This window comes from Rhea americana, unplaced genomic scaffold, assembly GCF_003343005.1.
Source record: "Rhea americana isolate MKP2758 unplaced genomic scaffold, rheAme1 scaffold_1, whole genome shotgun sequence".
In the NCBI taxonomy this organism is placed as follows: domain Eukaryota; kingdom Metazoa; phylum Chordata; class Aves; order Rheiformes; family Rheidae; genus Rhea; species Rhea americana.
Genome location: NW_028185038.1, coordinates 10271941 through 10296119, shown reverse-complemented (window position 1 = coordinate 10296119; position 24179 = coordinate 10271941). Strand labels below are relative to the sequence as shown.

The following is a 24179-nucleotide window of genomic DNA, read 5'->3' as shown; positions in this document are numbered from 1 at the left end:
TTTTCAGAAAATATAAAGGTATTTCCTGATCATTTTGTTTAGGATAGTAGTTCTGTCTGACCAGATTTCTTACAGACTGTTTTTTCTGAGGTGATTCAGACCTACATGTTAAATCCTTATGTCCAGATTTGCTGCCCCTATCATGAGATTTGATAAATTCTGTCTAAGGAAAGTGCAGATTTCTTAGCACAGATGTCAGTATCTACACTGAAAGTGTTCCAGTTTGATTGGAGGAATCAGGCTCCTAAATTCCCTGAATAATGGCTGGAGACCCAGAAAGCACTGCTGTACAGCATCGTCCTGGAGAGGTGCCTCTCTCTGTCCACCTGAAAAGAGCAAGTTCCCATCTGAGGCTCTGTAGCAGATCATCTAATGTAAGGCATATAAATTCCATTTCCTGGTTCACAGAGATTTAGTAATTTTTATATGAAAATTTATGTGGAGGCACCTAAAGATGAAAAAAAATTTACAACAAATGCCTTCATATAGGGGATGCAAAAGTCAAAACTATTCAGGTAAATATTTAAACATTCTCTGTTTGTTTCTGAAAATTGTAATGAAAGTCATTCCTTTTATAAACACTATACATGATCTTGACTTCTACAGGTTCTGTTCATTGTCACTATGCCGGGTTTATAATGGTGCTAAGATCTCCTAGAAGAGAACGCGACTGCTCAGTCTTTCTCAGAAGACTCTCTACCTTGGCTTGACAGCCTTTCTAGTCAGGCTGCAACACTGATTCCTTACATATGTCAGAGTTTCATGACAGAATAAATATCCAAACTGCCAACACTTGCTTTTGCTACTGATCATATTTTTAGCCAGTAAAAACCTCTTTCTAAAGCTTTTTGTATGGAATGTACACTCCAAAAATGTTGCAGGAGTCTTTGACACTCTGCAGTGCAGTCCCTTACATCGAGCGCTTCATCCCATCACCAGAGAGAGTGGAGCAGCCCAGCACCAGACCCTAGCATTAGGAGTTTTCCTCATCATGGTATCGACACCCTTCACCAGCAGGCATGACAGGCAGCATTGCAAAGCACCAGCTCTTATACTAGAGGAGTGAGGAAAAAGAGAAATCAAAAGAAATTAGGTTCTGCATCCCAGAGTAGACTTAATCTTCAGGAGCTGTGAGCTCAATGCTCAGATCTGTTCCTATAAGTGCAAGATCATTCTATAATTCAGATTAGATCCTGGATATTAAATGTACTCTAGAAACCTTTAATTTTCTTTTCATATTGAAGAAGTATGGGCTGTTTTTCTAAACTGTTAGATCCCCTAGCTCCTAGGGAAGCCAGAGGAAAACTGTTTTTCCTTCTTTTCATAATCTTCACTGAGACTCTGATTCATAAAGATACCTAATTGCCTGTCTGCTTTTACATCCAGATCCAGCTTCAAACTTGTCCCTGCTCTGAGCTGTGGATTGGTCTAGACGACCTCCAGAGGTCCCTTCCAGCCTAAACTATTCTTGTTTCTATGAAATATTTGGCTAGTTCTTCTTGGTCAATGTTAAATCAGCTGACATCAGATAGAACATGAACCATTTAACATACTGGATCACAGCCTTATAAATGAATATAGAGATTTAATGATGCTATAGAAATGACTGGACTTAAAAATGCACTTGTATTTTTTACAGACATATAGATGAAGGCAAAATACCGGTACAGTTAAAGGGTAACTCCACTTTAACCACCTTTGAAAGTGCCAACACAAACTCACCATGCCCTTTCCCTTATGTCCAAGTCTTCCTACAGCACCACTTGATGGAAGAGACATTCTGTATTACACGATATTTCGAGTGAATGAGATTAATTCAGAGTTCTGGAATCGGACCATTTAGAATATCTTGCAGTTATTGGCTAGACATGTATAGCTCACTGCCTGTTAGTTTGTAGCATTGGCATTATCAGCACTAGTATAGGCTGAAGTCTGAACTATTAATGGACAATATAATCTATTTGTAGAGGTAAAGCATGAGAAATGTAAGCCCTACTTGCTGAGTTTCCATGATATTCAGATAGTTCACTGTCTTTGTCAAAAGGAGTAAAATTCTCTCTTTGAATAGTTTTTTTTCAAGGACCAAATAGGTTTTAGTTGTTTGCTATCGATATGTACAGGTTAGATAAATGATTTATAAACTGTATGTGGCCTAGTGATGTTCTTGAGCTTCTAGATTAATTATGTTTTTTTTACAGGATTTGTAGGTACCAAAGAAAAGCTAAATTTTCCATCAGAATTACTTCTGAACAGCACATACGGTTTCAGCAAAATCAACTCTCTTTTTCTGAAAAAGCTGTTGTTCTTAAAGAAACACGACTGGAAGGCAAGATAAAGTGTGTAAAAACAAATAAACAAAAATAAGGCCATACAGGATAGCAGACATAGATATAGATAGGGAGTATGAAATTTGCCTCATCTGGGATCTCTCTTCTGTAACTCTGATGCATTTTGAGGAGACAGTCTGGCTTTGGGGTCATTCAAATGAACAGCAGGCAGGTTTCGAATGACTCCCTTTATTTCTGCTTCATGAGCATTTGGCTAGGATTTTTCTGATTGGTTTTGGTCCATCTCAGATCTGAGAATGCATCTTCATAGCAAACCTGGAAGGTGTAGTATGCCACCCTGATTTCAACGGGCTCTTGTGAAGGAGATGCAGGTTCTATTTTGGCCTAATTTAGAAAAAATATCATCTAACACCCTGAGAAAATCTGTAAGCTTTGGAGCGATGGGGATACAAAACAGACAAGTTTTAGTATTCTCAGAAAGTGCAAGAAATCCAAATGGCCCAGAATAGTCTATAAGGTTGATGTTCACATCTGGAAAAGCAGGAAAGGATGGTTTCTAGATTGGTCTTCAGAGAATAGTAAGTTTGTCCTTGTTTGCAGCCTTTGTTTTCTGCTGCATCAACCAAGGAAAAGTGGAGAGAATGCAAAAATAATCAAATCTTGCTACAGAACCACAGAGCTTACTTGCTTGACTGATGGCTTGCAGATTAGAGATAGGTAGGTCCAAGATGGCTCAAGGGCACCAGAACAGCGTTTGTTGAGAGTCCAGAATTTGAAGCAAATGATGAAATTATGCTTCAAACATGAGGACATGAAGAACATGAGGAAAAGAAAAAAAGAAATAAAAAGACATTCTCTGAGGATTTTATTGCTTTTGTCAGCAATTCATAGAAGCTCAAAAATAGAGAATAGGCAGGAACAGGCAAGATTTTAAAGAGTTGTGAAGGGGAGGACATAAAGCTTAAATTTCATGTCATAGTAGATGAAAAATCAGTGGAGGGATTTAAAGGTGAAATGATATAGTTGAACTGATTATCAGAGAACACAGAATAAATGAAAAAAGCATTTTAATGAATTGGGATGGAGTTGTTATATTCAGTTATTGTCAATCTTTCCATTCTTTCTACCCGCGCTCACCTGAACTTGATTTAAACTGTTCTAACCCACATCATTCTATAGAAATATGCCTGGGTTGTTTGACCTGTTACTTGGTTTCTGACTACAACATCCAGTTTTGTAAGACTAGGATAATGTTGTGTCTCTCCCTCCCTAAGTCTCCCTGTGTGATAAATGTGTGAGATTGTAATAATGTTGATGTCTGATTCTGTACTTTGGGAGATCTACGAAAATGACTGTAGTAGAATATTTAAGTATTATTGAAATAGCATAATTGCTACTATTGAACATACAAATTGGAGACAATCAAATCATTTTGGAAAAATAAATGGTAACAGAGCAATGTAAACAAAACCTGTTAAAAATTTTAACTTAGATCATCTATTATTTCGAAGATTCATATGTGTAATTTTGTGAGTGTATGCCTATGTATTTATTTATGTGTTTTACTTTGGCAGCCTACTGAAGCTACAAAGTCTGCTTCCCATCCAATCACTGGAGAAATTCAGGTAAATATGTAATTATTGCTATGTGAATTGTTGCTGCTGGCCGTGCTATGTTTCCCTGTTGAATAAGTTTTCTGAAAAAAAAAAAAAAAAAGAAAAAATTATCCATTAAGTGACTTCTTGTTCAACTGCAACCCCTTGAAATGTCATTAAGTGAAATAACAGGAGGTGTAAGTCAGTACTAGATTTTCATGCTTTCTTTAATGTCAGCATATGAAATACAAACAGAAGAATGAAAAATGCAACTCTTCCTGAAAGGGCTAAAAATACAGTGAACTTCATTATAATCTTTAGCCATTTGGCACTTACTGTGCGTTACTTCTGAAATTCTGAGACTCTACATTTAAGCCAAGACTGTTGTGGGTTTATTGCAATGCAGTGTATTCCTTTCCATGCAATGCCAAATTTGTGATTATCTCTTATATTAATTTAGTTCACTCTATCTTTTTTTAACAGTGGAACTCTAAGCAGCAGAACAAAAGAAGCATAATTTTCTATAGCTTTGTCCTTCGCTTTCTTAGTTCATCCCTTTCTCTTTTACTGGTACTATAGCATCCTCCCACGGCTTGGGCTGTAGGTAGTCCAAGTCCATATAATTCTTACTTAGTGAGCTGGCTGTTGCAGAGCAGAATATCAAGAACTTGAATTTCATCTGCTTTCCCCTGAATGAAAGAGACCAATATGGTTGTGTGCTTCTTTTTTAACAATACCTGTGGAGTCTGAAAGAAGAATTCATTTGAATATCTGATATAACCATCTAGCTTCCCATTATATTCAGTGAAAAGAGAGAGAAACTGCTAAGATAGTTATTTCCACACAAAAGTACAGATCTAAACCTCACTTTTTGTCAAAGGATTTCTAAACAGGTTGAATCATTTAGAAAATAGTATTTAAAAAGAAGAATCTAACTGTATTTTAATGCCTTCTCTAGCTTCAAATCAGCTATGACAAACACCTTGGCAATCTTATTATCCACATCCTTCAGGCAAGAAACTTGGCTCCCAGAGACAACAACGGCTATTCTGACCCTTTTGTTAAAGTTTATCTTCTACCAGGAAGAGGGTAAGTGCAGGATAAATTTCAGCTTAAACTTCTTTTCTTTTAATTTGTGTTTGTTGCTTGTCACTAATAAACAGAATAGTTAAAGTTATAATGCAGATATAAGATCAGAAAAAATGGTGGCTTTTTAATGAGTTGTTGAAAAATAAGAACTAGATCCTAATCTCAGGATAAAGTACATATTTTGTTAGTTGCCTCAGAGGCAGCATGATCATATCTGTTCATTTATTTTTTTTTTAATCTTCCTATTTCAAAATTGTAATGCATGCAAAAATATGTATTGAAAGAATGACAGAGTTTTGCTGAAACATGCCAAATAAATGGACCTCAAAGTTCTTATTAGAAATCTGTCTTTGATTCATATTGAATTGCCTGGATTCTGGGTTTCATAACAAGTTGTCCTGTGACACTGTAATACAGGAAGCTACAAGTTAAGGTTAAAACAGAATTATTGCTTTAGCTCAGATAATCTGAATTTGGGGTAGATTTGCAAACATGCACAATCCCAGGAACTGAATTTGATTTAAGGTTACAGTGTAATATTAAAGGTCAGAAATATTGGACAGAAAGCATTCATTCCATGGGATTTTTTGTTGCTGTTGTTTTGTTTTTTTGTTTATGAGTGCTAAGAGCTAAGATGTGGTTTTAGTAATTCTGGTAATTTTGTATTTAGTGACTGTGCAAATCATTAATCATTTTTTCACAGACTGTTTTTTAAGCTCTGATGATAATTATACATAGCTGAGTAGCTTTCCATTAAAAATATACTTCCATATTAGTGATATTATAGCTTTTTTCTTGCTCTAAAGCTGCAGGATGTTGTATGTATGCGTAGCTGTACAAGTAGTTATAGCAATTCTGCTGACCTCAGTGATACAATAGATATCTCTGCAGTTAAGTTGATGGATCAGACCTTAGTTTGCAAAGACAAATTCCAACAAACTTTTCTGTTTGTGTAATCACACTCATTCTAAAAGGCTCTTAGACTTATCTATGTTTGTTAAAAAATGTATTTCTGAACTTATTTAAGGTAGTAGGAAAGTGAATGCTATGGTCATAGATCAGCATGTGCTTTAGAATAACGAAGATGAGAGCTTCTCAAAAGTGCAAAGTTTTTATGGGAAACTAGAAACTTAACTATTCATAAATAACTTTTTTTTTTTTTTCTGTAGTTCAGTCCCTATTAGGTTGCTTATTCTTTCTAATGCTTCTATTTCCTTTGATTTTTTTGATAGTAGGAACTATCCACTATTTACTTACTTTCTTTCATCTCTGTCTCTTCCCATTTCTTCTTATGCTGCTTCCTCTGTGTTCCTAACTCTATTTAATGCTGGGGTATGCAGACAAGTCATGGTTGTCCAAAATGCAAGGTAGAGTGTACTGTCTTTCAATTTTATTCTTTCATTTTTTGTATGCATGCAGGATGTTATGATAAGCCTGTGCATTGAACTATAAATTTCTCTTGAGTTTTGATGGCACATGATTACAGCATGATTTTGCTGCTCATCCTTTAGTAACTGCCATTTTGGGGACAGAAGGAAATGGAAACAGATAACTAGCGTTCCTTGATGCAATAATATTATAGGCTCCGGCTACAAAGACTAACGAAAGCTTCTTTTGAAGTCTGAAAGAAATTAGTTCAATAAGAGACATCTAAAATTGGTCCTCAGTCACTGAAAGTTGCAGAGTAGTTATCTATGAACTTGTCTCACAATTTTGAATGACGCCGAGAGAGACAAACACCCTTTGCAACTGAGCCAGAGTATTTTTCCCTCTAACTCTTCTATAGCGTCATGGCATTGAAATCAAGTATGAAATATAGATGAATTTAAGTTATTTGACTATATAAAAGGCCATTTAATGTAAAAAAAAAGAAAGTTACATTTTTAGGTACTGGAATTACTCATACTTTGTGCTGAATTGGAAACGTAAGACAAAATTATGTTCTCTAGAAATGCTAGTATCAACCCAGGCTAAGTACATGGTAATAGAATTTTAGGCCTATAATTCTACACTTTAAAAAAGAAGCCTTACCAAACAAGTCAACAGGTGGCTTTTTAATAGACAGATCTGCTCTAACAACAGCCTGTTTCATCGTTAATAAAATTATATAATGAATATGTTTAAATGCCACTTCTTGCATGTGGTCATTCTATACCTTTTTTCCATTGTACTTTCAGTTGTATTATGTGTCAATAAAATATAATTTGGGAAGTACAGAGAAATGATAAAGAGTAATGCAATTTCCATTTATTAACAGATGGCATAGTTTATGAATTTCCCGTGTGAATTATTTTGTAGTATGTATAGATTAGCTTTAATGAATGTGTTTTAATAAAGCATTATCAGTTGCAGTCTGGAGGAGTATGCATACCAGTAGGATAGACTTAATTACGCAAATCTTTCCCTTCAGACTTTTAAAGACCTGACCTGTCATACCGCTTAGTCTGGGTCTGGGCTGCCTTAGAGGTGACAGGGTCTCGTGCTTCCCTCTGCTCTAGAAACTTCACTGGAAATATTCCAGAATTACCATGTTAATGGCACATTTAACCTTTGTCTCTGCCAACTCTACAGCTCAGCACTTCATGAATCGCCTTCTCACATTTCTCCAGAAAGAATCAGAAACTTTGAAAAGGTGATGAAGTTGTAATATTGCAGAAGGAAATTGAGAACAGGAAGGCGAATGTCATGGTGTTTTCTTGGTTGAGTGCATTATAGGACCTTTCCTACTTTCTTCAAATAGAAGGTGTATTAGTTCTTTAAAACTAATAGGTAAGCTGACATTTAGACGGGCCCAAGCTATATACTGCTACAGTGGCTTCATTAAGGTAAACGGGTTACCCCAAGATAGGAGAAATCTAGGTAAATTAATCTTTCGGTAGGATTTGATTTGATTAGATGTTCATTTGAGGAATATTGTAAGGCCAAAGAGAGAGAGATGCTCCCAGCTCCACTTTCACTTGCCAGTGTTGTCTTGCTCCAAGTAGGTAGGTGGATTCTCAAGAAGACTTAGAGTGATGGGACTGCTTTTCTAGCTTCAGAGAGTGGGAGAAGAATGCAGTAGAAGGTTTAAAATATTTAAGTGCATTACTGAATAGCCATGAAAATCTAATTTCCAAAAGGATTCAGATTTTTAAATATTTATTTCAGCTTTACTTGCAAAAAGTAACATTGGATGAGTTTCTTTTTAATGTCTGTTTGATCCCCATAGATTCTCATCCATCCCTCTCTTGCTAATGTATAAGAAAAAAAAAAAAAACTTTCCAAAAAGATACCACTGTACATCTTGGCCAACAGAGCTGACTGGATTGTGGAGAGCTCCTCCTTTCCTCTCATAAGCAGAGGTGGACAGACATGATTTTGCAAATCTCATTTTTCAATAAATAAAAGACAGTAGTATAGCCGTTTTTTTCAAGAAAATAAATGTAACTGCACAGAATGACTATGAACATAAAGTGAAAAAAGTGAAAAAGTGACTACAAGCAGAAAGAGCTGCAAGTCTGTTTCATTAGACAATATCATTCAGCACTGACAGTCTGACCAAAGAAAAGAGAGAGAGGATTTATTTTCCTGTCATTGTGAGCAAAAATGTTTTATTGCTTTGAGCAGAGCTCATCTGTGTTGTACCTTTTTCTTTAGCTCTGATATGATATCATTGGAGATGATAGGAAGGAAAAAAATACATGCATATGAGTATTCATTTTTCATATAAAAATCAATATTTTAATTACATAAGTATGATTTGAATGATTGCTGAAAGTAAAAACATCCAAAATTGAAAAGAACTATATTGTAAGTAGAAAGTTAAGAGAAACAATAATACTTTTAGGCTGAATGAAAAAAATTCAGCCAACTCTAGGTTTCAACATGGAAATGTCAATAAAGTTTTTTATTCTTAGTGCTTGATGATATCTAGATACTTCATTTAGATGCTAAATTCTAGATGCCTTCTTGCTATGCTCACTTAAAAAAAAAAAAAAAGTTCAGAGTGGTCCCACAAGCAGAGCTGTTGCTCTCCTCCCACGATGTACCCCCACTATCATAATGTTGATATATATCAGAGAATCACAGGATGGTTGAAGTTGGAAGGGACCTCTGGAGATCATCCAGTCCAACCTCCCTGCTCAAGCAGGGTCACCTATAACATGGTGGACAGGGTTGCATCCATGTGGGCCTCGAATATCTCCAGAGAAGGAGACTCCACAACCTCTCTGGGCAACCTGTCCCAGTGCTCCGTCACTCTCACAGGGAAGAAATTCCCCCTCACGGTCAGGCGGAACTGCCTGTGCTTCAATTTCTGCCCATTGCCTCTTGTCCTGTCACACGGGACGACTGAAAAGAGTTTGTCCCTGTCCCCTTGACACCCTCCCTTCAGGTACTTGTACACATTGATCAGATCCCCCCTCAGCCTTCTCTTCCCCAGGCTGAACAGGCCCAGCTCTCACAGCCGTTCCTCATAGGGCAGGTGCTCCAGCCCTCTGATCATCCTCATAGCCCTACGCTGGACTCTCTCCAGTAGCTCCATGTCTCTCTTGTAGTGTGACATTTTATGCATTTCTTGATATACTAAGTTTATAAATCTGATACTATGTGCACTTCAGGACTGCATCTCTCATGTTATAGTTGTAGTGAATGGCTCAGTAATCCACTGAAGATGGTTCTTCTCTACAACATCTGCCTGTCACTCAGCTCAATTATTTAGTGAGCTTTAAGATACGTAATTGGTCCTCCTACCAGGTCTATTGCACCCACCTGCATCTATACATAATAGCTTGATTGTATAAACTTTCAAATCTTTCCATAAGGTAAGTATAATATCTCTTCTCTCCTTATAAACCAGCATTTTCAATAAATGCTGGCCAACTAGATAATGGAACAGAGCTATAAAAGCAAGTAATTACATTTAAAATAGTTCTGAAGATACCTTAGCAAGAATACAGTTGGGGACAGTGACATTTTGGCAAAAGAATGAACTAGATGGCATAACTCCCTACATATTTACTAAGTAGTTTCTGAAATATTGCATAAACTTCAGAAAATTAATTTAAATCTATTGAGTTGCATGGGCATTCTCCAATCAATACAACCATTTAAGTAATTTATAATGTGCTATGTAAAGTATAGAATTTCTGAAATATAGTGGGTTGTCATATAGTTGTCAATTTTGTAACATATTGACTACTGTACAAAGAAAGATAAAGGAAACAATCTCCAGGAACAGCCAAAATAATCTTTAACTGTGTTTTAATTCTTGTAGTAGTGCATTGAAGAGTGCGTTGTTACACAAGCAATACTGTTAGTTTTAGTGGGAGCACTTGAGGAGTGTTTAGTGGGTAAAGCCACCGTGTTCAATGCTGTAATTCTGTAGGTATTCAATATAAGGCAATCCCTAAAGAACTGGAAAAGAGAGAAAGACAAAAGGTAAAAGAAATCCACTACAGGTTAATATTCTGCTTTAAAAATCCTTATCAAAACAACTGAGAATGTTCCTTCCTCTTGAAAGAAACCCCAAACCTCATAGAGTGTACTAACAGAAGAAACCGTGCCCAGGAATAATCCTGGGAACTGGAATTCAGTTGTCAGTCCTGTTGAATAAAAATTCAACTAGCCCAGGCTAGCCATGGTTTTTTGCCCAGCTCAGCAACCATTCTCCCAAACAGTTCATAGTCCTGCTTGGGGAATTAACCAGCTGTCAGGTAGGGGCTCTGACGTGGCCACTGCTTTTTGGAGAATAGGGCCACTACAAATTCCGGAATAATTAGAAGGTAGCACAAGACCCAACTTTACGTCTTTAGCACAAGACTTTACGTCTTTCAGGCAGCTTTAATTCAGACCAGCACTACTCTGGTACCATACGCTATAGACCGTTAATGGTTGGGTTGAATGACTGAGACCCTGGAGCGCCTCTCCCGGTTTAGCTTCATGTGAAAAGAATCTCGTTCATTAGTGCTGAGGCTGTGCCACAGGGCAAACAGTTCAGCCTTTGCAGTTCAAAATCTGTCAGAAGTGAGCAAATCAGGAGAACAGCACGCTGCCAAATGTTCACGTAGAGGCACCATAGCAGAATTTAGTGGAATAGATACTGGTCTTTCTGTGCCATTTGGCCTTAGAGCTAAAGAATAGTCCTGAGCACATTTCATTTAGTAGTAGTTGTAACATTGAAGTCCTTTAATGTATGGAAAGTTTGAACAGTGTAAGGGTAGTTAACTTGCAGAGTGGCAAGAAAAAATTCTTTATATCTGCTGGGTTTTCAAAGTGTTAAAAGCTTTTCATGTTCTCCTACCCAACCCTTTCATGATCTCCATTAAAATTTATATTAAATTAAAGTTGGAATGGAAGCAAGTCTGACATCAAAGCTCACAGTGCTAGATAGATCCATATTCCATTAAAAGCTAGTGCATTGCTTTCCGTATATTCAGGAAATGCAAAGTATAATAGAATGCACTACCAGTTCTTTTTTTAAAAACAGATTACCAGGCAAACTTTTTATTCTTGAGTATTGACAGAAACAATCATGAGCTTGGTGCACTTTTCTGTTTCTTTCCAGTGCAGTTAGAAGCAGATCCAAACAGCAAGATCAATAAGAAATTAGTGCTTATATCATTAAGAGGATATTAGTTACCTTATGGCCATCATTAAACATTCTTGTGAGATGGGACTGCTATCATTAGAGATACTATAAATATAATGGATTCATGCCACTTCAATGTGCTAATAAGAGGATTGTCTTGGAAAAGAAATCAATGTAATATCACTTGCTTTTATAATCAGACACAACTCCTTCTGTGCAAAAACAAAGCATGTATGCATGTGCTGACTGGTGTTTTAGGTTGAAACAGCTGTGGACGGAGAAAGCCTACTGAAGAGTCGTAGGAAGATGTTCTAAAAGCCCGTATCAGGAAAGCACACTAAATGTAAAAAGACCCAAAGGCTGTTTTTGTCCTCGTGTAACTCTAAGTTGTTGCAGAATTGAGGAATTGAGTTCTTTCTTTTCTTATTTCCCCTTTTTCTTTTTCATTAGAGCTGAAAGAAACAAAAGATCACTTATGTAATGTTTCCTTCTTTTGTTCAAATTCAGTGCTGAGTACAAGCGGAGGACTAAATACGTGCAGAAGAGCTTGAATCCTGAGTGGAATCAGACGGTCATTTATAAAAATATCTCCGTGGAGCAGGTGAGTGACTGTTAGTACCACTCGGTGTGATTTGCTGCTTTATTTGTGTGGTCTGTAGTGTTCACTGTGGTAGGAGCAGCAGCACTGGCAATTCTGTGAACCCCTGAACTCTTGCCAAATTTAGGGAAAATTTGAAATTATGTCTTTGGCTTTAATAGAGTTCACTATATCAATACTCCTTTATTGTCCCCTTTGCTCGTAAAAATGGTAATTTATATGGATGGTGGGCAGTTTAGAAGGCTTCAAGTGTGAGCTTGCTTGACCAGCCCCATCCCTTTACACATGCAACAAATTCTTTACACACAGATACAGTAGGAAATGTTATTTGTAACATTTGCATTTGTAAATGTATTGTTATTTGTAAATGTAGAGGAGAATGTTATTATTTCTGCATGATCAATATTGTTGCATTGTTAGTAATTTTACAAGTGCCTTCAATATAAGCGACAGACAGTGAGTTCTTCTGAGACAGGGAAGTTGATCGCTACTAACTTTTTCTCCTCTTCTCTAACAGTGGTTCGCAGGAAGCATGTGACCCATCAATTTAATCACAGGCTTAGGCCCTAAGAGTCATGCTTTTGTCAGCACTCCTCAGACCTGTGGAGATAGTGCCAGGATCTTAACATTCTTAATTATCATAAGTACAGATGTGGCAACTCGAAAAATAGTATTAGAATACAGGGAGGGAATAAATTAAGACATAAGGAATTTCTAAAGCAAAGGCAGAAACACTCATTTTTGGTTCCAGAAGTCACACATATTTACTCAGAATACAAGTTCTACAATTACTTTGTTCAAAACCATGTATGAAATGTAGAGATACATTTTTCCATAAAGCAGTAATGTTTAGCTTGAAATATGAACCACTTGGAAAAAAAATTAGAAAAGATTTTATTTCTTTCTTATAGAAGACTTCAATCACATCTGGGAAAAAGGCCTATGAAAGTCTTCTCTGCCTATTTCCTTTCTAAAGAGACTTTTTAGTATTTGAAACAGCAAGATGACAGTCAGGCCTTTTGTTTAAATTGAGTACTGGATCTACATGCAGTTCCTAATCTTTCTGCCTGTCTTAATATTTTGTTTTTGATACTTTCAACTTCACTTTTCAAGGCCATCTAATCTTTCACTACTTCATAAAAGATCCTACAATGACCAGAATTTTGAATGACCAGATTTTCAATGTCTTTAATGTACTTCTTCAACATGACACTAAGACCTCAGTATTATCTTCCTCACATAAAATTTTAGTTATCCATTCTTTTTGTTCAGCAAGGGCAACGTAGATTAAGATGTCAGCTTTTGCAAAGAGCAAAACTCTTCTCGCAGAAGAACTTGTGTGGTTGCTCATCTCATTTACAGCCTTTTGTCTTTTCAGTCAGTACTTCAGATTAATCCAGAGGTATTCTGTTATGTGTAGTGGTTATCGTTAATAGAATTTCAGATGCTGGTTTCAGTTAGGAGGGATTCACATACTGTTTCCTATAAGCTGGCATAAAGCTCATTGACAATGAAAGCCTAAGAAATAAGACTGTGAGGTTTGTATGGCTGCAATATAAACCCTTAATCATCTAGGTTAAGTGAAAAGGTTTGTAAATCTTAACAATATTTCTGAACAACGTGGTCTGAACTTTCCATTTAAATTCTGCTATGATATTTCACACAGTTGTAAGTTGGAGTGCTTGGACATCAGACTTTCAATTGTTATTTGGTCATTTTAAATTAGATAATGATCTCTATGATAGATTTATATGTCAGGAAATCTCCTAATGTCTTTGATGTCAATCTTTTGACCATTGCTAGGTGAAATGTAGCCTTTAGGTTACATATTGAACTCTCTGACCTTTAGCTGTTAATTTGCAAATTCCCACATTTTCCTTTCCTCTGAGATTTTTTATACAGTGCTTATGTTTGTCAGTGTTCACGTTTTTTCCAAAAGTATCACATCCGTTAATATATTCTGTCTTCTTCTCAGACGGGGAAATATGCAGGGAACAGCATTCCCTTCCATACCTCTTCATGGTTTTTAGGTAGTGGTTAGATACCTATGTGTGATTCTTCTCCCATTCAATTCAGTGCCCTAGACAAAGTAAAATGCGTGGCTAAATCAGCAAATTATTCCACGCTGTAGAACTGTATATTCTACAATTTGAAAAACTATTGTTTGAACTTCTAACCATCATGAATACATATTTCAGAGTAGTTTAAAATTTGAAGAGAAATATAAGACAATAGTCATAATAGACTGAGAATAAAATTTCTGATCAACAAACAGGCAAAAATGCATCATACATGAAATTGTACAGAGTTTACAAGCCATTCTTTAACATAAACTCATGAATCTTTATAAACATTATTTCCTAAAAGAAGAATTTCCTTTCCATTCAAAGCATAGCTTACTTTCTGACAGCAAATAAGTATGATTAAATATTTCCTAATATAGTCCTTTCACTGTCTAGACATCGGCTGGTTGCACAATTTTTCATTTTCCTTTTCTGTTTCATAACCTAGCTGAAATTAAACTGAAAATAATTATGAGGAAGATCACTCTGAAATGAAACAGACTTTTTCAAAGTTGCAATGATTAGTTTTATAATGTAGCAAATTCTACTTTGACATTTGGAGCTAAAATAAATTAAACTGAATATTTAGTAATTTAATTTTTTTGTTAAATAATAAAGTGGAAATAATTACAGTTTGAGAGGAAGGCCTGGTACACACAGTATAAATACTGTATAATAATTGCTAACTCAGTCAACCATCTACTTTAAGTAGGAGATGATGCATTTGAATGGTTTTAGGAGAGAGAGTTAAAAGTTGTAAGTCCTTTTGCTAATTAGATCCCTGGTATAATGTATGACCTTGGTATAATACCTCAATGTTTACCTCAATTTCTTATTCATCAGAAACTGGATAAAATTATTTCTTCAAGTAACAGATATAAATCATTAAAATGTATAGCTAGAGCTTTTGCAAAATATTTTCAAGTCCTTAAATTTAAGGTAATATATTTTTAAAAAATAATATTTTCAAAAGCCCGTGAGTGATTTAGGAGCCTAAGTCTCATTCTCAAAAAATAATAAAAGTTTTCATAAGACGAAGGGAGGCATTGAAGCCTAAATGTTACTGAAGATCTTGAACAATAGAATGTAGGTTCCCAATTACCTATCAAAAGTTTTTTTTATCCTCTCATGTCCTGAAATATAGCAATATATAGCTAAGAACAATAAAGTGTTAAGTGTGAATATAAACACAAATAAATATATTGCATGATCTAATACAACACCTTTAATTTCTACTCATAAAATATATAAACTGAAATTTGCAACCTTCCTCTTTTGCAATATCTGTGAAGTAGTTATAGAATTTGCTTTAGGCATAGGAGAGAAGAAAAGTACATTAAGATATTGCCTTTGCTCTAGTCGTGGACTGTATACCATTTTTCAAGGAAAATTTACTAAATATTTCAAGCGATGCATTTCATAATTACAAATAAACCTGCATTATCAGTTACAATACACAACAGTCTTAAGACATTCAAATCCATAAATGGGCACTTCTGTCATGCGTGTTGTTGATTAGTGTTTTCTCTTCTTGAAGACTTATTCACAGTAGCAGGTTCCTTCATCTTCTTTAAATGAAGATCATCCACTGCAACCTAAGGCTAGCTGGAGTTCACGTGCAATAACATGACTTTGTTTTTCTCTCTGGCGTGTTCCTGCAATACAATACCTAAAATGAGGTATATCTTAGGAATGCTCTTTTCATAACATGGTTTGTGCTCCAATAAGTTTCACTGCTTTTCATAGTGTATGTCAGCTGGGCCAAACAGCTTTCCTTCTTCTAGGGGCACTTTCTAGTTGTCCATTTCAGAAAAATCATCTGGCGTAAATTAAATCTCTAATAGGGATCTGAACTTCTGGCTTCACAAGCTGAAACAGGATGATGTAAGGCAGAACCTTGCTTTGCTGTGGTAATCTAATAGCTACTTTTCAAGTCACTAGCCATCAAAGGCTCTTTGCCTTTAATAGTGGTACATATATACAGGTTTAGAAAAGCAATTTTCCTCCTATTTGAAACCCATTTCATGCATGCTGCCTAATAAAGCCCTTTTGATGTTTTTTCATTGTCATAATATTTTATTAAATCTTTACTAAACTAAGAGGCTTAAAATAGATATCCCGAAGAAATCTAATTGCTGCAATTTCTCAGCACAGTTTTATTATTATACTAATGAAAAAAAGCTAGCAAGGTAGCATTCCTTAAGCGTTAGCTTTAAAGTCGTATCTATTTTCCAGTTTCTGTCAAAAATCCTTCAAATCCTTATATTTTTTTTCTTCTTTCCTGGATCTATACATTCTTCTTACTGTCTTTGCGCTGTCATCACTTGCAAAAAGAAGATCATATCCTTCCAAAATGGCAAAGACTGAGACAACACATTTCTGAAAAGTATTTATGCTATTCCTCTCTTTTTTGAGGATGAAAGCACAAATAATATAACAAGAAACACTATCGTTCAGGAACCTAAAAGTAGCATGGACCAGTGACTGCCCAATTCATTTTTTAAGGTTATTTTTCACATTTGCTACTCACATTGCCTTGGAGTAGCAAAGAGAAGGAAAAGACCTTAACACACATTCTGTAAAGAATATTCAAAAGAGAATCTTTTCTGTGTTCATCTTTTTGTTTAATTTTTGTAGGGCATTTAAGAAAACTATATTAAATATTGCCTAAGTAGGCAGGATTAAATATATACATATATACATATATATATATATATATATATATAAATTAATAATTGAGAACTATTCTTTAATCTTTCTCTTTTTTAAAGTCTTAGCTTTCAAACCACATTGTTGACTTCTTAAAGACAGCTGCTAAAAATAATGCCATTGACATGTGGGTTTACCAGGATACGCTGATTTTAACATGATTTCTAAATAAACTGGCTTTGCATAGTTTGTGTTTTTCTAAAACTAGCTGGGAGCAGAAGCTATTCCTAATAAATAGTAATAATAAGGTGAAATTAACAGTTGAATGCAATTTAAAAAGTTTAAAAACTTTTTGAATCAATGTTCCGTTAAACAAAGCAGTCGTGGAAGTAAATAGCGATTGCCGGTTATCCTAGGAGTGCATGTTACAGGTACGTTAAATGGAAAGGCTCATTATTTGGATCAACAGTTGGATGCTTTGTTGCCCCTCTGTCCTAAGCAGCCAGCTCGCAGTGAAAGCCACAAGTGACAAGTTGCTTCTGTTGGGGGTGATGACCCTGACTGAAGTTTAGGATTTCTAGTCTGACTTCTTTTATCCAGCTATGCAGAGTCCTGTTTTCCTTTGTAATGCTTGGAAGCATCCAACAAACTTTTCACTTACAGCTCCTCAGCCTGACTTCAGACATCCCATATTCCCTTAACTTTTTCTTTCTCCTCTCTTTCGAGCCACATGAATTCATTACTGCCTCTCCAGCCACCAGCTGGACTTCTGCCCCTAGCACAGGACGTGGGTAATGAATCCTCTTGTCCTCTTGTCTTTTCTTTGCCATCAGTCTCCACAGACCCTTCAGATCACATTCGGATCAACCTTTTCTACAAGGTCAACTGCTTTGGTCAACAGCTCCCTCTATCTCAAGCTGTCTTGTCACATAAAAAGACTTGTTTCTGCCCTTATCCTCTAAAAAGAACAGTTTACACAACTATCATGTTTAACAAGGTCTGCAGATAATAGGTTTTGATGGCAGTCATTAATGCCTGACAGTACAACTTGTCCTGCACCTCTGCGCTGCTTGCAGAGTCCCAGTGACTGCACTGAGCTTGCAGGGATATTAAAGTCAGGCCTTCACAGGCGACATTATATAATGGGGTATTTAAATCAATATACAGGAAATTCATATTCAGATACAATTTAGGCAAATGTCTGAGTTCTGCATAAACAAAACAACCCATTAGACCTGATAAGAAAAGCTGCAACAAATATGAAAATGGAGCTTGGAAAAAAAAAAAAAAAAAAAAAAAAGTTTAACTGTTGTAGTGGACATGCAGACTGGCAAAAATCAGCTTACAGAAATTACTCAAACAGTGCCAAATACAAATCCATCTGTCTTGATACCAAATAATGGCCCCAAATTCTCCGTCTGAGATCAAGGCTAATGGAAGACAAAAGCTGCCTGGCTGTCACTATGAGGAAGGGTGCAAGGAACTATAAATATATCAAGTCTATATAGTGAGTTTTGAAGTTTATGGTGGCAATGAGGTTAATTATCTTTTGACTTAAATTGTAGCTGAAAAAGAAAACATTGGAAGTGACTGTCTGGGATTACGATAGATTCTCCTCGAATGACTTTCTTGGTGAAGTGAGTATTTGATTTTCTCCTCTCTCTGCCCTGACTAGTGAGAAAGCTGATTAACTATATGCTGGTTTTGGAAACTGTTTTCTTCCTAGGTATAACAGTAGTGAGAACATGTATTCTTTAAGTATTACCTTAAGTATATCAGTTTTAATACTGACTTAATAACAAATTGTCGTGATTTTCTTCATTCAGACAGGTAAGGTACTTGCCTTCTTCTCTCAATGAACTGTAGGTAAATTTATTTGGGACTCAACACAATATTATTTCAGTAAAAATCAAGATGATTTTCTGAGCATGGGACAGTAACAGACATAAGAGTGACTGCATGGGGAATCTTGTTGTGACTGATGAACTGTAGGTATGATAAGCTCTATTTTAATGTGATATGGCAGGCTGAGAAGATATCAGTCTTTGGAAATGATTAAAAGATGAAATTCTGCCACCAAGCCATATAATTTAGCATATGCATAAGTAACTTCAAGTGTTAGCTATTTGATCTTGCTGATGCGAGGTCACATTTTTAACTCTTGTGAAACAAATAACATTACAAAAGTATATTTGAAAACAAAATCTTGTAAGGCTTATTATGAATACCCTAATAAGTAATAATAAACAAGATCAATGATCATGAGAAGCAATGTACTTTCTCTTTAAAGAATGAATAAACATATGCACATATAATACAGAATTACCAGCAATAGCCATATCAAATAAATAATTAAAAATTTTATTACCAAGGAGGATTATAATTAGAAATGGATACCCAGAAAAATTGATTCCTCAAGTTATTGTTCATAGACAATAACTCAAAGTATCTCTGCTTATCCTGCCTTTAAATTTAGCAACGAGACACTCAGTTCAACCCCAGCTCCCTTTTGTGCAACTATAAAACTGGGCAATCAGCATCACTGTTTGAACTATTACTAAAATAAATATATAGGAAGCAGCTATGTGATTACTTATTTCCTGCATACTGCATCAGTATTCTTGCTGAGTTCATTGCATTTATCCAAATGTGAGGCTTTACTGAATGTTTACATCATTATTATTTATGACATTTAGAAAACGAATCCTCCCACAGCTGCTTTCTCAGTGAGAATAAAACTTTTGGCTTGAAATATTTTCAACCTCCAGTTCTATTTTATTTATTAAATCATTCAGATTTAAATAGGAAAACAGTCTTCCCTGGAGAAGCAAGGGAAAATACTATCCAGACTTACTTGCACAGTAACATCAAATAAGGAATATTCAAATCATGCCATGAGGAATTTGTCACAAAGATGTAAGCAGAGCTGCTAATGGGCATCAAAGACTCTAGTCGCATTGCCCTAGAAGACAAGCGGCCCATCATGGTTCACATCCAAACGCTCTTCTCCAGTGTAGATCCCCCAGTCTACACTCTCTACTGGGAACGCTGCTGTCTTCCACGTGATTCCCAAAGTCACAGCCAAAACCACACTAGGGATCATGATATAACTAAGTGATATCCTCTGGTTCTTTTCTATTTTTTAAACATACACTTAGCCAGAGAGCCTAAACCAGGTCACATACAGACCTATAAAGCTGTAAGAAAGACAGGAAGAAAGGAAAGGAAAGGAAAGGAAGAAAGACTTTCAACCTTCTAGACGAGATCAGTTGAGACTTCTTCTCATTTACACTTGAAGGCGCTTTGTTTTATTCAGTCCTGTAATTAGCTGATGAAGACATAGTTCCCTGAGGTATGCTCACTCTGTCTAATGTTTCTAAAGCTTTCCTACCTGACTTTAGTGTTAATTCCTCTCACCTTAAACAAAACACAAGGCTGTTTTTATCCTTTCCTTTGTTCAAGACTTTCTGATGACCCTTTAGCACTCTGCTGCTTTTTGGTTTTAGGGGATTTTTTTTAAGCAAATTTCCAGAACTTCTGTTAGCAATGAAGGTGACCTAGAGCCAGTTAGCCAGTTTTAGAAGTGTTTTTTGTTGTTGTTGGATTTTTTTTGTTTTTTCTTTTTTTTTGGTGGGGGGGACGGGTTGCTCATTTCATTGCTGCACTGCCATTATGTCCCTTTCTGCCTCCCTCTGCCCAGTGAATTTTTGATTCCTGAATGAGCTATTGAATTCTATTATTTTGGTAAAGTGCAAAGGTGTAAATTGCAAATCCCTAGTCTGTTCTTTTTGTTACAAATTCTGTAGATATGGAGTTTGCAAAGAATCAACAAGCACCAATCTTACATTGTACAAGACCTCATTGCTAACAAATATCAAATTATTAGCCCCTTTCTAACAGTGACATAAAGCAGAAAATAACAATACCTCATTCTTCTGATTAGATATGCCTATATAAACTAATGCAGCATGACTAGAGCTCTTTACTCGCTCACACCCAAGCTAGTGCTTACAAACTACCCCTTAAAATATCTAGCCATCTTGGTGTGGAGCTGTGTCTATAGCTAATAGACCCTACTGAGATCCTGTGAGAAGGCTTATTAGTTAGACACAACAACAAGCTAATGAATGTGGTTTTTGGACCACAGCCATCTTACATCAGGCTAGGTCAGAGCACAGGTAGAGAATCTTGTCTGTCAGCACACATCCTAAGATTTTTAATCCCTTGCATTCGGTTGCAACTTTTGATAACATAACTCGAGACTCTTCTGCTATTAAATAGATCGGATTCAGGCCGCATATTGTATTTTGAATCATTTACAGGTATTGATTGAGTTATCCAGCATCTCTCAGCTTGACAGCACTCCTCGGTGGTACCCTCTGAAGGAGCAGAGTGAAAACATTGATCATGGGAAAACTCACTCTGGACAGAGTAGCCAGCAATCTCCAAAACCATCAGTCATCAAGAGCAGAAGTCACGGAATCTTCCCCGATCCCTCCAAGGGTAGGAATGGCTCAGTGCATTAGATACAAAAAGTTTTCCCTTTTGGGAAAAAACTTTTTTTTTTTTTTGGATGGAAAAACTTTGATATTCTTAAATTCTAATAGAAAATTAAAGTTACTGTTATGAAGTTTGTATACACTTTCATTAAAAACTTATTTCTGCCATGAATTCAGTGGAGGCTTGTGCCAAGGCTTAATTTGGCCTGATCTGTACCAGCCAGCTTACTGAGCATTTGTGACTTTTAAAATAGCATCTTGTAAGATCTATATGTGCTTTGCACATCTGCTGTAGATTCTATGCCCTTTTCATTTTCCTGATAGTCTTGACCAAATTCAATATATACTTGGCTTTCTTTTTTCATACTCCTTAAATAGTCTATGGGCATTTTACCTTCTGGAAATATCACATTAATATTTTACAGAATAACAATTGTACTTTAATAACACACAGGTATTTCCAGTCAATGATATTTGGCAGCAGCATATCTCAATTGCATTGAAAAATCTGTGGAATTTGTGTACTGGAATTATACCAGCATTTGCAGAAGGAGAATTGATCTCAGTGTTTCCTGCTCCAACATTTTTTTTTTAATTGAGTACATAGTGGCCAATAGCTCATCTCAGATACAGTATATGTAATATCCATGTAACAGCCATCCCAAATAGAATCCAAATGAGAGCATCAGAGTGATAAGATTCTGGTCCATCTCTTCTATATTTCTCTGTGTGATAAATTTTCTCTTTAAAAGTTTTGCTAACTTTTAAAACACGATGTATTTATAAGATCAATATCTAAATCAGAGATTATTAGTTAGTATAAAAGCTATTATTGTAAGTAGACTATAGTTTTGACCAGAGCATTCAGCAGTATAGAGGATAAGATTGCTCATCTCACCTAAATATTCAATACTGGCTTAAGCGATGCCGTTTATTCTCTCTGTACTAGATAAGTAGAAGAAAACAGGAAATGATTTAGGCTGTAAGCTCCACCACTGTTTCACCAGTATGAACCAGTGCAGGAGGCATAATTCACAGCTGATAAAAACCAAGTTGTAAATGAATTGTTCCTTGGGCCAGAGAAGAGTGAGGAAGTAGCGAAAGGGGCTTTGTAGGAGTTTCCTAATGATAACATAGCCTGGCACTCTGAGTGGAGTTGTGCAGCTCTATCACTCTTTCTTGTTCTGGAATGCAGCTAGAGAAAGACAATGAGTTTGTTTGTTTTTAATAAATGCAACGGTTGTGCTTCTCCATTTCCCTGATAGACATGCAGGTGCCCACCATAGAGAAATCTCACAGCAGTCCAGGGAGCTCCAAATCTTCCTCTGAAGGACATCTACGCTCTCATGGGCCATCTCGCAGCCAAAGCAAAACCAGCGTCACTCAAACCCACCTTGAAGACGCTGGGGCAGCCATCGCCGCTGCGGAAGCAGCTGTCCAACAGCTTCGCCTTCAACCAAGTAAAAGACGCAAATAAATTCCTCAGCATGGCAGCTTAATGTTCATCTGTTGCCTTTTTCCCTGCTGTCCTTCCCTTTTTGGCTATTTCTTTTTTCTGTTATTGGCACACTGTGCTCATTCCTTTCAATGTCTTTCTTTGTGTGCCTGTGTGTGATTACATATAATTACAGTATACTCTTGTATTTAGAAGTATTTTATTTATTTATTTATTTTAATTTATAAAGACTGCAGTGAAACTGGCTGTTTCTCCATCACTCCTGTCACTCATAGTCCATGATGTTCCATAGCTGTGCATGACCCACAGAAAATTCCATTGTGTGGTTGTGTTTTGGTGTCACTAAATAACTATCAATGAGAAGAGCAAAACTTTCAGAGATGCGGCTGCCAGCTTTGAAAGTTGCACACAACAAAAACTGAGCACATCAGAAACAATATATTAATATAAGTAGTAATCAGGAAGGACAGTGCCATATAAACAAAGGACGATTTAAAATTTTTTTAAAAAGTTATTTAACTGCATGATTGAGATTTCTATTTTTGAAACATGCGTACTTGTAAATATCTAATTTTTTTTTGGAAAGACAATGTAAGGCAACCTTCTCTCTTCTTAATCTCTCGGACAAGATTTTATCAGGGAGGAGTACATCAGCAACACACAAAGCAGTTAAGCAAGTTTAGCACTAGTAGATTTTGACATAGTTAACAACTTGTTCTCCTTTTGCTTTGACTTTGCTAAGTCAGTTGTCATAGTCAGTTCAATTTTCATAGCAACTTCTATGCCATAGATTGATTAAGGGTCAGGATAAGTTTCATCTGACATCTTTAAATAAATTGATAAATTAGCTTTTCTAATCGAAAGCATGACATTCTAGAGTACAACTCAGACCTGCATTTTATTGTCAGTTGAGGATTTAGTTGCTATCAAATTAAAGCTTTCCAAGTGTGGATTCATCATGTTTGTCTTCAAGGTCTGTTGGTGCCATAAACTTACCATGGTATAATGCAAAAAATAGAGGGAAAAGTTATTTCCCTTGTGCTCACCATCATTAATAAAGAAACAGCCAGTTTTAATACTCTTTAATGCTGTGCATGTGGTGTCTCTGTGGTGTTTGAAAACACTACTTGTTTAAATACAGAGAAAAAAAAGCACTTCTGTTTGCATGAATAACATTTAAGCTGGTTCCATCTGAGGATACATACTCTGGGTTTCCATTTCACCCACACTGCCACAGCAGCACATAAAAGCGGTCAGTCTAATCATGCCAGGAAGCAGCACAGACACAGCATAGCAGGAGTCCTCCCCATTCAAAGAACTCAGTCTGACAATCTGCCTCCACCAGCCAATGACAACAAAGACCAAAGCCAACTA

The 24179-nt window shown here is 36.2% G+C and overlaps 1 protein-coding gene across 1 annotated transcript in view; it reads left to right on the top strand.

Moving 5' to 3' along the window:
* Nucleotides 1-22826, top strand: part of LOC146601831 (protein piccolo) — a 124469-nt gene extending 101643 nt beyond the window's left edge. The window contains exons 9-14 of the mRNA XM_085325745.1: nt 3863-3913; nt 4842-4972; nt 12048-12141; nt 18416-18487; nt 21173-21353; nt 22615-22826. Of these exons, the coding sequence (XP_085181871.1) occupies nt 3863-3913; nt 4842-4972; nt 12048-12141; nt 18416-18487; nt 21173-21353; nt 22615-22826 (741 nt within the window). The remainder of the gene's footprint in view (nt 1-3862; nt 3914-4841; nt 4973-12047; nt 12142-18415; nt 18488-21172; nt 21354-22614) is intronic.
* Nucleotides 22827-24179: the final 1353 nt, after the last annotated feature.